The 14,476-nt window shown below is 43.7% G+C and overlaps 1 protein-coding gene across 1 annotated transcript; it reads right to left on the minus strand.

The window, feature by feature from the left end:
• Positions 1-6,108: 6,108 nt before the first annotated feature.
• Positions 6,109-13,979, minus strand: LOC309401804 (vomeronasal type-2 receptor 26-like; the record flags this gene model as incomplete). The annotated part of the gene is made up of 4 exons (XM_081971061.1): positions 6,109-7,019; positions 8,328-8,454; positions 9,480-9,698; positions 13,698-13,979. 4 exons carry the CDS (start codon positions 13,977-13,979, stop codon positions 6,109-6,111), a joined length of 1,539 nt encoding a protein of 512 aa, XP_081827187.1.
• Between the last annotated feature and the right edge of the window lie 497 nt (positions 13,980-14,476).

Below are 14,476 nucleotides of genomic sequence, written 5' to 3' on the forward strand. Positions count from 1 at the left end.
TGTGAGGAATATGCTCCTCAACAGGCATGTCCTCACACTGAATAGAAGGAATGTCAATGATGAGGGTATGAGAAATGTTTTGCTGATCCTTCTACAATGGAACATTCAGTGGGCTCTAGGAGAACTCACCACAGCCAACTTGTCACAGGACAATTGCCACAGGGTAGGAAGAAATGATGGAATAGAATGGTTAAAGAGAGGATGCTGAAGGAAGAACAAAAGAAAATGTGAATGACAAAAATTAAAATTTTATTTTATTATTTTAAATAATTAAATTGAATTATTGAATTGTCCTGCTGTGAGCTGTCCCATGGTGAGTTGACTGTGGTGAGTAATCCTGTGGTGAGTTGGCCACAGTGAGTTCTCCCATTCTGCATTCAGTGTGCCTTCCAGTGGGGGGAAATATTCTGTCCATCGCTTGCTTTTGTAGAAAGTTAGCACCCACCCCTCCTAGAAGAATGATGTATTTTGAGAAATATTTTTAAAAGGCAAAATATTATATTCCCCTAAAGGAGAAATCTGTTTCTAAAGACAGAAACTCAGAGGTGCCGCTCCCTGCCCCCAAACAGATACTAAACTGAGGCCAGCCTTTAGAAATGCAGATTTGGTAATCCATTACTCCAAGCAGCAAGGTCTGAATAAAGGTAGGATTAGCTCTCAGCCCCTTCATTACATCACCCAGGAAGCTTCAACCAAGCCTGGGACATAGACAGCCTACAGAATTAGCTATGACTCTTGCATAGCCCCCGGGAGTCTGACAGCAACTAATAGAATACATGCCCTTGCCACAGGAACAGGAAGCTGCAGGGAGGCCTGCTAGGCCCACAATGGGTCATGGGGGTGTGGCGTCCCCCCAATGGCCTATGTTTGGTCCCAGGGGGCTGCAGGGAGGCCTGCTATGCCCAAAACAGGGCACGGAGAGGGGGGTTGCATGAACATGCATGGGGGGAGCACAGGGGTCATCTGCACATGCACAGGGGGTGGAGTTCAAGGGGGTGTCACACATGCATTACATCATGGGTGTGGGCACGCGCATGTGTGCTGTCGCACACGCGCATGTTTTCAGCAGGCGAGGGCAAAAAGCCATCACTGTCCTATATATTTTCCTATGTAAGTAATGGCCGGGAATGTCACCCCTCCCACCACCACATTCACCCAATTGCTGCCCTTTTGTTTGTATGACAGAGGCTCTTGAGGGGTAACATAACCTGTTTGGAAGAACAGCTGAAGATTGCTTAATGGGATTTTTGCTATGACTGGATAAAAGTCTTTCAGAGTGAATCAAAGAACATCTCAGACAGGTGGTTGCCCAACCAGTGTGTAAATACATCCAGTGAAGGGGGAGGTCACTACATTTATGGAATTGTTGACTTTACACATGTGCTTCCCATGTATTATATTAATTACATGTATTATAAGAGACGAGGGGGGAAAATATATAGGGTATAGGGTTTCCTGCCTAGGCAGGGGGTTGGACTAGAAGACCTCCAAGGTCCCTTTCAATTCTGCTATTGTATTGCATTGTATTGTATTATATTGCATTGCATTGCATTGCATTGCATTGCATGCATTGCATTGCATTGAATTGTATTGTATTGTATTATAAATTAGGGTTGTCCCTGCATGTTTCTGCTCTGGTTAGTGAAAACATTTAGAGAGCTAGAGAAAATGTTTAGTCTTCTGGGAAACAGATTTCTGCCTCGCCATGTCCTCCATAGCAGTCTTCTTGTTATGGCCATGAAAAGCTTACAGACTTCCAAATTTACCACTGAGTCAAAATCATACAGAGTCTATCCTGTCATATAGGAATATCTGGGGGAAATGCCCTGCTTTTTATGAAGACCATGACAGTTACTGGTCTTCTCTTTTGCAGAAATGAGAAGATTTCTTAATAGGTGTCTCTTATCAGAGTATATTCATGAACTGGAATAGGGCATAGCAACAAGGTCAGCCAATGAAAGCTGAAACACTTTGGAGCCTGGACGTGGCTTAGCTGTGTAGCTCAGAGTCTGTGCTAAAACTAAAACTTGTCTGCTGCTAGAACTGAAACCAATTTCTCCTCTCTACCATGTTGGACAACCACTCTTGGTATATTATACATACATACATATATACATGATATTGTATATATCAGTGATGGCGAACCATTTTGTAAAGGTGTGCCAAAAGTGTCTGTGCATGCACTATTGCGCTTGCATGCGTACCCACACCCACAATTCAATATGCCCACCCACCTGTGCAAGGACACAATCTCCACCCTACACATGGAAGCACAAATCCCCTGCCCCATGGGTGGGAGAGTTTTTGCCCTCCCAAGGCTCCAGGGGCTTTCCTGAAGCCTAGGGAAGATGAAAATTGCCTCTTCCAGGCTCCCAGAGGCCGTCTGGAAGCCAGAAATGGATTGTTTTCAAACTTCCGGTTGGCCTTTTGGGCCCGTTTTTCACCCTCCCCAGGCTCCGGAGGCTTTCCTGAAGCCTGGGGAGGGCAAAAAACAGACCCAATGGCCAACCGGAATGTCCTTGTGCCTGTTTTTCACCCTCCCCAGGCTCCGGAGGCTTTCCTGAAACCTGGGGAGGGCGAAAATGGCCTCCCCTGGCCCTCCAGAAAGCTGAAAATCAGCTGGCTGGAGTGCACATATGCGCCGGAGCTGATGGCTCACATACCAGCAAATATGGCTTCATGTGCCATAGGTTCACCATCATGAGTATATATGTCTCATGTTATTATGACTAATATGGCTCTGTGTGCCACCTGTGGCATGCGTGCCATAGGTTCACCACCATCTCATATGTTATTATGTATATAAAGAGAAGATAATGAATCCTGCTGCATCAGTTACCTGTGTGTGCTTTTTGGATTTGATTACTACAACAAACTCTGGCACTTTTGATGTTTGGTCAGGATGAAATCTCACTTCTTGGTTATACTTTGTTCAGTATCTTTCTTCAGAATGTAGCAAAGAGTTTCATCCCTACAAGGACAGGGAAAGAAGGAACTGTATTGTTTTAACTAGTTAGGGACAAATGTCGGTTTTCTGCTCTCAGGTGCTTTGGAGAATAGCTTGACTCCCTCTTCTTTGCGGCAACCCCTGAGATATTGGAACACTAATATCATGTCACCCCCTAGTCCGTCTTTTCATTAGACTAGACATACCGAGTTCCAGCAATCGTTCTTTATATGTTGTCAGAGTTGTAGCAGGAACTTTAAAACTTGCATGCCCCAATCTTCTATGTAACAGGTGTATACAATTGTCATGTGTAGGAGCCTTCCATCAGATAATCTAGTCCTGTGCCATATAGGACTTTGAAGATAATGATGAGTACACTGGGGGGGGGGAGAATCAAGAGCCAACACAACTCATGCCATAGAGATGTAACAGGGGTGAACCTGGGGACACCCATTACTGTGTGTGCCACTGCATTCTGGACAGGTCATAGCTTCCAAACAGACTTCATGGGGGGCTCCACATAGAGCACATTGCAGTAGTCCAAATGGGAGGTGAAAAAGGCATGGATGACCATGATCAAGGTATTTTGGTCTAGGAAGGGGCACAATTGATGCACTAGATCAGGGGTGTCAAACTCAAGGCCCAGGGGCCAGATCCAGCCCACGGCGTGCTTAGATCTGGCCTGCAGGGTGAACCTGGAAACAGTGAAGGATCAGCCCATGGTTATTCTACCAGCAAAAACTGACAGAGGCCAGTTTTCACTGGCAGAGGGTTGCAGGAGGCCGTCATAGCCGAAAATGGAGCTCGGGAGCCTGCTTTTATTGACAGAGTGCTTCGGCTGCCACAGGCACCCCGGACATGAGTGATGTCAAACTGACCATAATAATAATAATAATAATAATAATAATAATAATAATAATAATAATAATAATAATAATATTTAATGCTTCTAGACCGCCCCCTCTCCCGCAAGGGACTCAGGGCGGTGTACAGTTCATACAAAATATAACAGGATACAATAAAATTAAATTAAATATGTACAGTTGACAATTGACATGGAGGAGGTTAAAATGTAGTTAAAAGAACTGTACAAAGCAGATATAAAATAAATTCAAACCCCTAAAAACAAATACAGTAAATTAAAAAACCCCTAAAATAACCAGATATAATACATTTGCCAGGAGGGACAGTTGAATTACGCCAGGCCTGCCAGTCGGAACAGGTGGGTCTTCAGTTTTTGCCGGAAGGAGCGGAGGTCAGAAGTGGTTCTAATGTCGGGGGGAGGTCATTCCAGAGGGTTGGGCCCATCACAGAGAAGGCCCTACTCCTCGGTGTCGCCCGCTGGCATTGCCTAGTGGACGGCACCAGGAGAAGTCCCTCCCTGTGTGAGCGTATTGGCCGCAGGGATGTATGTGGGAGGATGCGATCCCGCAAGTAACTAGGTCCCGTGCCATGGAGCGCTTTAAAGATGGTAATCAGCACCTTGAAACGCACCCGGAAAACCACAGGCAGACAGTGCAGCTCGCGCAGGAGAGGTGTTACGTGGGAGTACCTCGTACTCCCCATCACAGCCCGCGCGGCTGCATTCTGAACTAACTGCAGTCTCCGGGCGCGTCCCAAGGGCAGCCCCATGTAGAGAGCGTTGCAGTAATCCAGGCGGGACGTCACCAGCGCATGAGTGACCATGCCCACCCTGGCTGCCTGAGGTCAAACACAGCCCTGATGCAGCCCTTAATGAAATTGAGTTTGACACCCCTGCAGTAGATGAATCTGTGCATATGCTCCTTAGCCATGACTGCCAGGTGTTCCTTGAGCAGGAGCCATGAGAATAAGAGGACACTCACATTGCAGAATAGCTCAATCTCTACATCCAGCCCAGTGCCATCTTCTATTAGAATTTCTGAATTGAACAGTTTTTTAAAAAGGGAACATAACCCCCACACACACACACTTTTCTCCACACTAATATGGATAAATCCAGGGGTTGGTTCTAGCTGGCATTACTGCCGGTTTGCTTGTGTGTGCACTTTGCATGCATGCATGCTGGATATACACGGCACACGCATGTACAGTTCAATGGAAATTGTTCTGTGCATGCCAGAACTCCAAAAATAGATGACAACCAGGGAATTTGTTCAGGGTCATGGCCAGGCTGGGTTGCTGCCAGTTCTGTGACCCAGGCCGGCATAGCACTATCGGTTTGGCTGAACCGTTCCAAAGCAGTAGGAGCTTACCTCTGGATAAATCTCCTTCCTTATATTCAGGCCAGCTGCACTAGAATCATTATCTCCAAGAAAAGACAATCAATATTCCTCACTACATTTATTAATCTGACATCTGGGTTGTTAAATAGGAGTGGGAAGAGAGTGAAGCCTTCAGAACTGCATAAAGCAGAGGCCTAAGTCTAAACATTCCTCTCTGCACACCAACTGAAATTAGTTTTGGAAGGAGAAGAATCACAGAAGATATGTGCTTCCCAGTTCTAATTCCCTCAGGCAGCCAAGAAGCCCAGTTTTTCCACTGAGAAATCTAAACCCCGTGTTTTCTATGTGTTCCTGAGCCAGATCTCTCTTCTCCCTATCCCAAACTAGCTACTTCATCTCTGTACTATCCCTCTGCTCAATGCTATTTGTGATGAGGATTGTGATGAGTGATGATTCTCCAAACTTATGTCCCAAACATAGATGCAGAAGAGTTTTAGGGTCAACTTCAGTTTGAAATTGAATACATAAGCAAGATTGCTATTGAAGAGTGGAATGACAAAACAGGAAAGAGCAAGGGAGGGAAATGTAGTTGTAGGATTAAAGGAGATATGGAATGGGAGAACAATTGCTTCATTGGTAATGTCTCGAAGCTAGAGTCTAAACAAAACAGAATTAAACAGAGTTATTTCAGATCAGTAAAGAAGTGAGACAAGACTGTATACTCCCTTCTTATTTATTCATCTTATATGCTGAATGGATATTGAAGAAATGTAAATTAGAAGACAAATAACATGGTTTTAAATTGGTAAAAGAAACATCAATAATCTTCACTATGCTCTTTATTGATAGTAAGATTCATCACATGGGAGAAAGGCAGAGTTCTTAGAATAAATAACAAATAATTTACAATGTCTCATTTTATCCTAGCAATAATTTGGATTTTAAAAATCTGCAAAATCAAGAGGTCTTGTTGTTTTTCATCATTAGATGTTCCTTCATATTCAAGTCAGGTCTCAGAATGATGATGTAACATTTGGGGACAAAGATGCAGCCAAGTAAGCCCAGGCTGGAGGTCAGGATGGAGAAGATCTGCACAGCCACCATGTATTTCCCTTTGGTGCTCAAGTAAGTGGGGACAAAGGAGACCCAAACACTGCAGAAAACCAACATGCTGAAAGTGATCAGCTTGGCTTCATTGAAGGTCCCTGGCAACTTCCGGGCCAGGAAAGCAACCAAGAAACAGATGACAGCCAGAAAGCCCATATAGCCAAGGGCAGAATAGAACATGGTGACTGAACCTTCATTGCATTGCAGTAAGATCTGTCCTTTTTCGGAATATAAGTCAGAATCTGGAAACGGGGGAAAGATTCCCAGCCATATGAAACAGATGCCCACCTGAACACCAGAGCAGGAGAAGATGATGAAATTGGCCACAGATTTCCCCAACCATTTCCTCATTCTGCTGCCTGGCTTTGTGGCCAGAAACGCCGCCACCACCATGATAGTCTTGGCCAGCAAGGAAGACACGGCAACTGAGAAAACAATACTGAAGGTGGTTTGTCGAAGAAGGCAAGTCACTTTCTTGGGTTGACCAATGAATAGAAGGGAAGTCAAGAAGGAAAGCAGGAGAAAGATCAGCAGAATGTAGGTGAGATCCCGGTTGTTGGCTTTGACTATGGGAGTTTCTCGGTATTTAATAAAAATTCCTAGAACTAAAGCAGTGGTTAGAGAGAGAGAAAAGGCAGAGATAGCCAGGACAAGACCTAAGCTTTCTCTGTATGACAGGAACGTTAAAACTTTGGGGACACACTGATCTCGCTTGTTGTTGGAATTGTGGTCATCTGGACATTTTTCACAATGGGCTACATCTGGAAAACACAAAGTATTTGTGGCTTTATCATTCTTGATAAATTAGTTCTTGCAGCTGCCAGAACAAATATCTCAATACAGTGTAGGGTTTTGCTTTATGAAAGTATACCTATAAGGAATATTTGTGGTTTGAGTTCATTTTTGCATAGGATTTTGGGGAGGTGAGGGGTGAAGAGAGGAGGGGGTCGACTGAAGACCTCTTCGTCCCCAACCCCAAAGCTGATCATTTTTTTACTGTGGTTTGCATACCTAGAGGTTTTTATTGGGGTTTTGTATGCATGCGTGTATTGCTTCCGTGCCATTTTTGGGTGCCCAGCTTGCTGGGCTGCCTGGACCCATCGATGCCATTTTTGGGTGCCCAGCTTGCTGGGCTGCCTAGGCCCATCCATGCCCCGGCGTGGAGGTACAGGCGAAGGCTGGGAGCAGGATGCCACATGTGGGGGTGTGAGTCCATTGCCATGAGCCGCAATAGTAGAGGGAGAAGTCACGGAAGGCAAAGCAGGACTCAGTGGCAACTGCTTCAAGCCTCGGCAGGGAAAAACCATCTGCTCCCAGACAGGACGAAACGGCAGCAAAGGCAATGAGGCAAGGAAAAACCATGGCTCCGAGCCAGTGATGGCTCTCAATGGCATGTGGGTCAGCCCGGCTGGCATCTCCCAAGCCCAGAAGGGGCAGGGGGGACTGCTTAGACCGAACGGAGGAAGCATGTCCTCACCGCCGCCACAAGCCTCACGAGGACCCTTTGCTGCATTGGTTCACTGCCGCCGCTGGGATTTTTCCTCAGGGCAGACTCCCCATCTCTTCCCTTTGTAACTGATCCTGTTCCTTCTTTGGCTGTTGGACAAGCCCACGTGGTGCATGCTGCTCCCTTCTCTTTGACAGCCGCCTCGTTTCCAATGAGGGGGGGAATCTATGCAGACGGAGGAAAAATGCATGGATTTCTCCTCCCGCCATTGGAAAGGAGGCGGTTGTCAAAGAGAAAGGAGCGCACGCCATGTGGGCTTCTCCCAATCCTCCGCTCCGGCAAAGGAAGTGGGTGGGCAGGGCAAGCCTGGTGCGGACAGGCAGGGTGAGCAAGCAACAACAGGGCAGGCAGGGGGGGCGAGGAGGGGGGCAGGCCAGGGGAGAGAGCATTTCGATACGGGGCCTCTGGAAGATCAGGTACAGGAAGGCACACTAAATTTCACCATCCAGTATGCCCGTACCGTTGTGTACTGGCCAAAACCCACCCCTGGAGCAATTGCTATTGCTAATATATTGTCCTTGGAATGAAAGACTGGTTCTTTTTTTCTTTTTGAACTACCTACCTTCCTGCACAGAGATGGTTCCTTCCATGCATGGAGAACAGTCATAGCAGCAAAGTGGCTCTCCCTCCCTCAAGAGCTTGGTATATCCTGGGATGCAACTTTCAGTACACCTAGAAAAGGGGGCCTTCTAAACAGAAAGAAAGTCAGAGAAATGTATGAATGCGGGGATTACTTCTAAAAATGGAATTCACCACCAAAGTGGGTTCATAAATTCAAGAAGATACTTTCAAGATCTTTTTTTGTCAAATAGAATGAAAACATTTTTGTCTTAGTGAAAAGTCATCACTGGCAGTTTCATTTCAGCAGGCTAGGATCCCAGAGTCCCCTTAATGTCGAGAAAAGGCTGTTGACTCTCCTGTCTAGGCAGCATTATCCTTCTGGGATTTTTCTGCATTTGGACTTCAGATCTCATCAGATTCAGCCAAATGGTCAATGATAAAAAAAACTGTGGAAATTGTAGTCCAAAGCATGGAAAGCACAAGGTTATCGATTAACAGAGTTGAAAGGGACCTTGTAGGTCATCTAGTTCAATAACCAACCCAAACAGGAGACCCTACACCATTTCTGACAGATGGCAATCCAGTCTCTTCTTGAAATCTTCCAGTGATGAAGCTCCCACAACTTTCAGAGGCAAGCTGTTCCATTGGCTGATTGCTGTCACTGTCAGAAAATTTATCCTTATTTCTAGGTTTGGACCGAACCGCTCCAAACCAGAAGGAACCCGCCATTGGGAAGGATACTATTAAATCTCCATTTCCTCCCCATTCCAGGGGAAGGTTACTGCAAAATCCCCATTTCTTCCTGATCAGCTGGGACTTGGGAGGCAGAGAATAGATGGGGGCAAAGCCAGTCAGAGGTTGTATTTACCAGTTCTGTGAACTCCTCAAAATTTCCACTACTGGTTCTCCAGAACTGGTCAGGACCTGCTGAATACACCTCTGTTTTGCATCCTATTCCAGAACAATGCTGCTATTCCCACCATAAGCAATAGATCCTTTCTGAGATCCAGGAAAAATAGTAGCGTCTCCTTCAGCCTGTCCTTTTACCAGTGCAGACCCTCCATTATAGTGAAAAGACTGATAAACCACAAAACCACATGGATATATAGGAACAGATGAATAATAAAACCTACAAAGAGGCAGATTTGGTTACCTGGTTAAAAGACGTTGGCCATATGATGGAACTCTTGTGGACAGAGATCTTGAGATCTTCTTTTCCAATATTCCCAATCATCACCCCAATAGCAGATTTGTTGGGAAACACTGCCCAGTCCATGATATCAAAGTCGGCAGTAGGAATTCCATTCTCATCCAAATAAACATCATTTACAGAAAAATTGTAAATCTGGAAGTTTCTTAGAAAAGGATGGAGCTGAAAAGATATGGAGAATCACACTTGCAATGTACACGTTTCATTTCAACACTAAGTCAAAATGGGGTACTTTATCCCAGTGCTTCTCTCTAAATCCTCAAACCCCCATAACTTCAACCTTAAACTGTCTACCGTGGACCTCACCCAATTCATGAGAGGTCCATAAATGGGGTGTACATAACACAGGTGGGTTCCTACTTGTTCAGCCCAGTTTGGATGAGTAGGAAGTAACTCGGAAGGCCACATCCCCGAACTGGTTCTATTGGCAGCGCCTATGGTGGCGCCATATTGGGTTTTTTTGCTTCTGCTCATGTGTAGAAGCATTCTTTATAGTACTGTGCATGCATGCATTGCCAACTGGCAGTAGCGGGAGCCAAAACCCATCCCTGGTACATAAGCGCACCAGCGTACCTTCCATCTCTGACATACTGTCCCCATTTATTTCTACTAATTTCCCTTGTTCATGTCCATGTTTATACTTATGGTTGTTATCTTGTACATGTTTGACAAACTAAATAAAATAAAAAGAAATAAACCTTTCAGTCTCTTGAGACATTATATACTTTTCTCACAAGCCTCCTAATTCAGCACATCCAGTTTAATCTAGAACATTCAGCAATACAGTCTCCAGAAGATTCAACAACACAATCTCTCAATTTCTCTCTCTCTAAACCTCCTCATCTGCTCAGAACAAATATTAGAAACAGGCAATTATTGTTGGTGTTATCCCCATCGTCTCTGCTTCTCTCTAACGTAACATTTAAGTATTGAAAGAATGGCCACCAAAGTTGATGGAGTTGGCAGAGATGGTGAAATTGACCATTTTGAGCAAAGAAAAGAATATAAGTACTTTTTTGGCAACAAGGAGATCACTTCTGAACTTTGTGCTTGAGGTGGGAAAAAATAAAACTTTAGTATTCAGATTTATTTATTTATTTATTTATTTATTTATTTATTTGTTTGTTTGTTTATTTATTTATTTATTTATTTATTTATTTATTTATTTATTTATTTATTTATTTATTTATTTATTTATTTATTTATTTAAACTTGTTAGTCGCCCCCTCTCCCCACAGGGACTCGGGGCGACGTACAAAAGCAACAATCAAAACAGTATCATATAGAGGAGGTAAAAAATAAATAAATAAATTACAGTGCTTAGAAAAAGTTAAAACCCCAATAACATTAAAAATTTAAAAACTAACATTAACAGTTAAAAATGACCAAGGGGTAGAGAAGCTGTAGAATTATGCCAGGCCGGCTAGTCGAAACAGGTAGGTCTTCAGTTTCATACGGAAGGAGCGGAGGTCAGTTGTTGTCCTAATGTCTGGGGGGAGGTCATTCCAAAGGGTAGGGCCCACCACAGAGAAGGCCCTACTCCTGGGCACCACCCTCTGACACTCTCTGGAGGACGGCACCCGGAGGAGTCCCTCTCTGTGTGAGCGAATGGGTCGCAGGGATGTATGGGGCAGGACACGATCCCGCAGATAACTAGGCCCTGTGCCATGGAGCGCTTTGAAGATGGTGACTAACACCTTGAAGCACACCCGGTAGGCCACAGGAAGCCAGTGCAGCTCGCGCAGGAGAGGTGTTATATGGGAGAACCTCGATCTCCCCATAATTACCCGCATGGCTGCATTCTGGACCAACTGCAGTCTCCGGGTGCACCTCAAGGGGAGCCCCATGTAGAGAGCATTACAGTAGTCCAGGCGAGACGTCACCAGCGCGTGAGTGACTGTGCGCAAGGCCTCCCGGTCCAAAAGGGGTTGCAATTGGCGCACCAGGCGCACCAGGTGAACCTGGTGGAACGCCCCCCCCCTTATTGATTCAATTGATGTGTTGTTATAAAATAGCCTAGTTTCTATTATTATGGAAAAGTAAAATGTTGAGGTTTGAATGTTAATGCCTTATTCTAGTGCAACAGAGGTAGTAGAAAGTCAACACTTTTTAAAAAAAATTCTCTCTCCCCCCCCTCACTTTTTCCCCTTCTCCTCCCCACTGTGTCCTCCTATCTGATTTCGTATTTCTTCATTTTATTCTATAATCTAATAAAATATTTAAAGACTAAAGAATGGAAAGGAAACCATTAGTGGAATTTTGTAATAGAAGTGTCACCTGCCATGGCTGTATTATCTGGGGTGTCTGATGGTCCCCAACACGCATCCTGCTCTTACTCATTTGGGAGGAAGAGGCAGCATGGAGGACCCAGGCCACAACCTGGATTGTTGTGGAAATACTGGAGCTATCCTCAGACAGGATTCTTTCAACCAGATCCTGGGGCGGGGTTTCCCAGCTCTCTTTTTCCAGGCATGTATTCCAAGATTTCTTTGACAACAAGGGGATTGAATAGGAACATTGAAATGCTGCCTTCCCAAACTTCCCTGTGGCAGAATAATGTGAATTAAAATCATAATATTGTGTCCTTTTCTTTGATTGAGTTGAGAAGGATAATAAAAGATGGTTATGCTGGAGATTAACCAGGCGATAAAACAATCTCACACTGATATCTGACAAAGCTGTGGCAATCCATACTTTTTCCTTAAACAGTGGGTTTTGCTTTTCAATGTCTTGTATTAGCACTGCTAGTATCAATGTGGTCTGAGAATCCAACTGACAAACAATACTTTTTGCTTTGGTGTCGCTAAAATATTGAAGGAAGTGCTTTTCCCTCCCTGCTCTAAGAACCATGGGTAAACTTTCTGAGAAGGCAACACAGATTCCTTTCCTTCTGGCTCCTGGCACAAATGTTCTCCTAAACTTTTCCCCACTTTCATTGTCCGGAGCAGCGAGGCCAATCCACGTCCATCGAAAATGCAGGAGCAATTTGACTATCGCCAAGTGAGGAAGTTCTTGCTTTGGACTCACCCGGTAGAAAAAAGGAAAAAGATGTTTTTGTTCAGGAATGTGGCTGATCACCCCATAGTTGATCTAAGATGAGATAGAAAATATGGTTGATTGCTTCACTTTTAAGGAGAAAAAATAAGTTAAGGCCTTTTTTTTTCTTAAGCTAGCCCTTCACTGACACAACAGGTGGTCAAATAAATTCACCAAGTTATACAATTGTACAAAACATTTTAGTAAATATGCTGGTGTTTTTTTTCCTTTCCCCAATAACAAATTGCTGTATTCAATTGTTTCTCTTTTTGCTGTACTCTTTTATTGTAAAGACTGGTAAATGACTGTTAAAAAGAAATATATATATTTGATCCAATTTGATCATGGATTGGAGAAAATGGAATGTCATTGTGATCGCAGCAGGACAAAATGTGACAGCTGGGTATTTTCTCGTTGTCTTTAAGTGCAAGCAGGGGAAAGCACCCTCTTAAAGTAAAATTTCCCTACAGTCTTTGGGATTTCCTTTGGATTTGGTTGGAATAATGATGAAAAGATGTTTTTGTCTCCCAAAGCTGCAGCGAACAGAAGACAGGGAGAAAGAGCAGAAGAAGGGTTTGTGAAGCGGATGCAAATTTCATGCAAAGTATGATTGACTCCATTTGAGCCATGATGAAGGTTCCTTTAGCTGCAAACTCTCTTTGTAACCTGTGTATCTTTTTAAAAAATCAAGAGATGTGCTGGTGTTTAAATGAAGAAAGAGACATTTGAATGCCTGATGAAAATATAATATTTAGGGTGTCTTTTAAACTCTGTCATCTGACTTATTTCATTTTAAAAGTTTTTAAATGTTAAAAGCTTCTTTGTAGCAGCCCCTGAGATATTGGAACACTGCTATCATGTCTCTACTCGTCCTTCCTTTCATTAAACTAGACAGACCCTGTAATTTTTCTTCATATGTTTTAGCCTCCAATCCCCTAATCATTGGATACCATTTGCCTGAAGTGTTTTAGGGTTTCTTGCCTAAGCAGGGGGGTGGACTAGAAGACCTCAAAGGTCTCTTCCAACTCTGTTATTCTATTCTATTCTATTCTATTTATTATCTGACCCCTTTTGAACTATCAGTAGACTAGATAAAATGAAATTAGATTCATTATTCATTCATACTTGTGGTATTTTGTAGGTGCCAAACATAGCTGAAATGAAATTAAAGAGTTCTGAATCAGTCCCTTCAAGCACAGCCAAAAGATTCTTTTGTCTTCCGCAACTGTAGTTTGGGACATTCTCTTGCCCTGTAGACAGCAAGTCCATCATGACTTCAGATGTTATCCTTGCATTGAAAAAGTTCTCATAGATGCTGTAGCCCAGCGTAATGTTTGGTAAGAGCTTTGGATTCTGGTTGACCTCATGAGTGGCAAAGAAGAAGGGCAGGATGTTCCAGAAGCTCATACTCTGTATACTGCAAGATAAGAGACTGCATTTGGTTTCCATCTTGATGTGGGGGTTTCATCATCAATTCATAAAATCACATCATATTACCTTAAGCTGTTCCTTTATGACATTTAGCCATCAGTTGGATTGCTGTTTTAGGAAGCTAGTAGGGCAATTTAACAATCTAACAATCTGAAATTAGTTATGGATTGCATCTATTATATACAGTATCTCTAGCAATGCTGTAGCCCAGGGTGATTTTTGGTAACAGCTTCGGATTCTGGTTGACCTCGTGAAGGGAAAAGGAGGAAGGGAGCACACCAATGTATTATAATGCAGAAATATTCTTAGAAATTCTTTGTCCAATTGAAAAGAAAAGTCAGATGAGTATATTAGTCATTTATGGGACCTTGCCAGGTGATGGGCTTCTTTGGTGTTGTTTTTAGAAGGATAGTCCTATTGACTAGAGAGGACTTTATTTCCAATGCTTTTCTTCAGACTCAAAATCATCCTAA

Source organism: Natrix helvetica (assembly GCF_964273705.1).
Source record: "Natrix helvetica genome assembly, chromosome: 1".
In the NCBI taxonomy this organism is placed as follows: Eukaryota; Metazoa; Chordata; class Lepidosauria; order Squamata; family Natricidae; genus Natrix; species Natrix helvetica.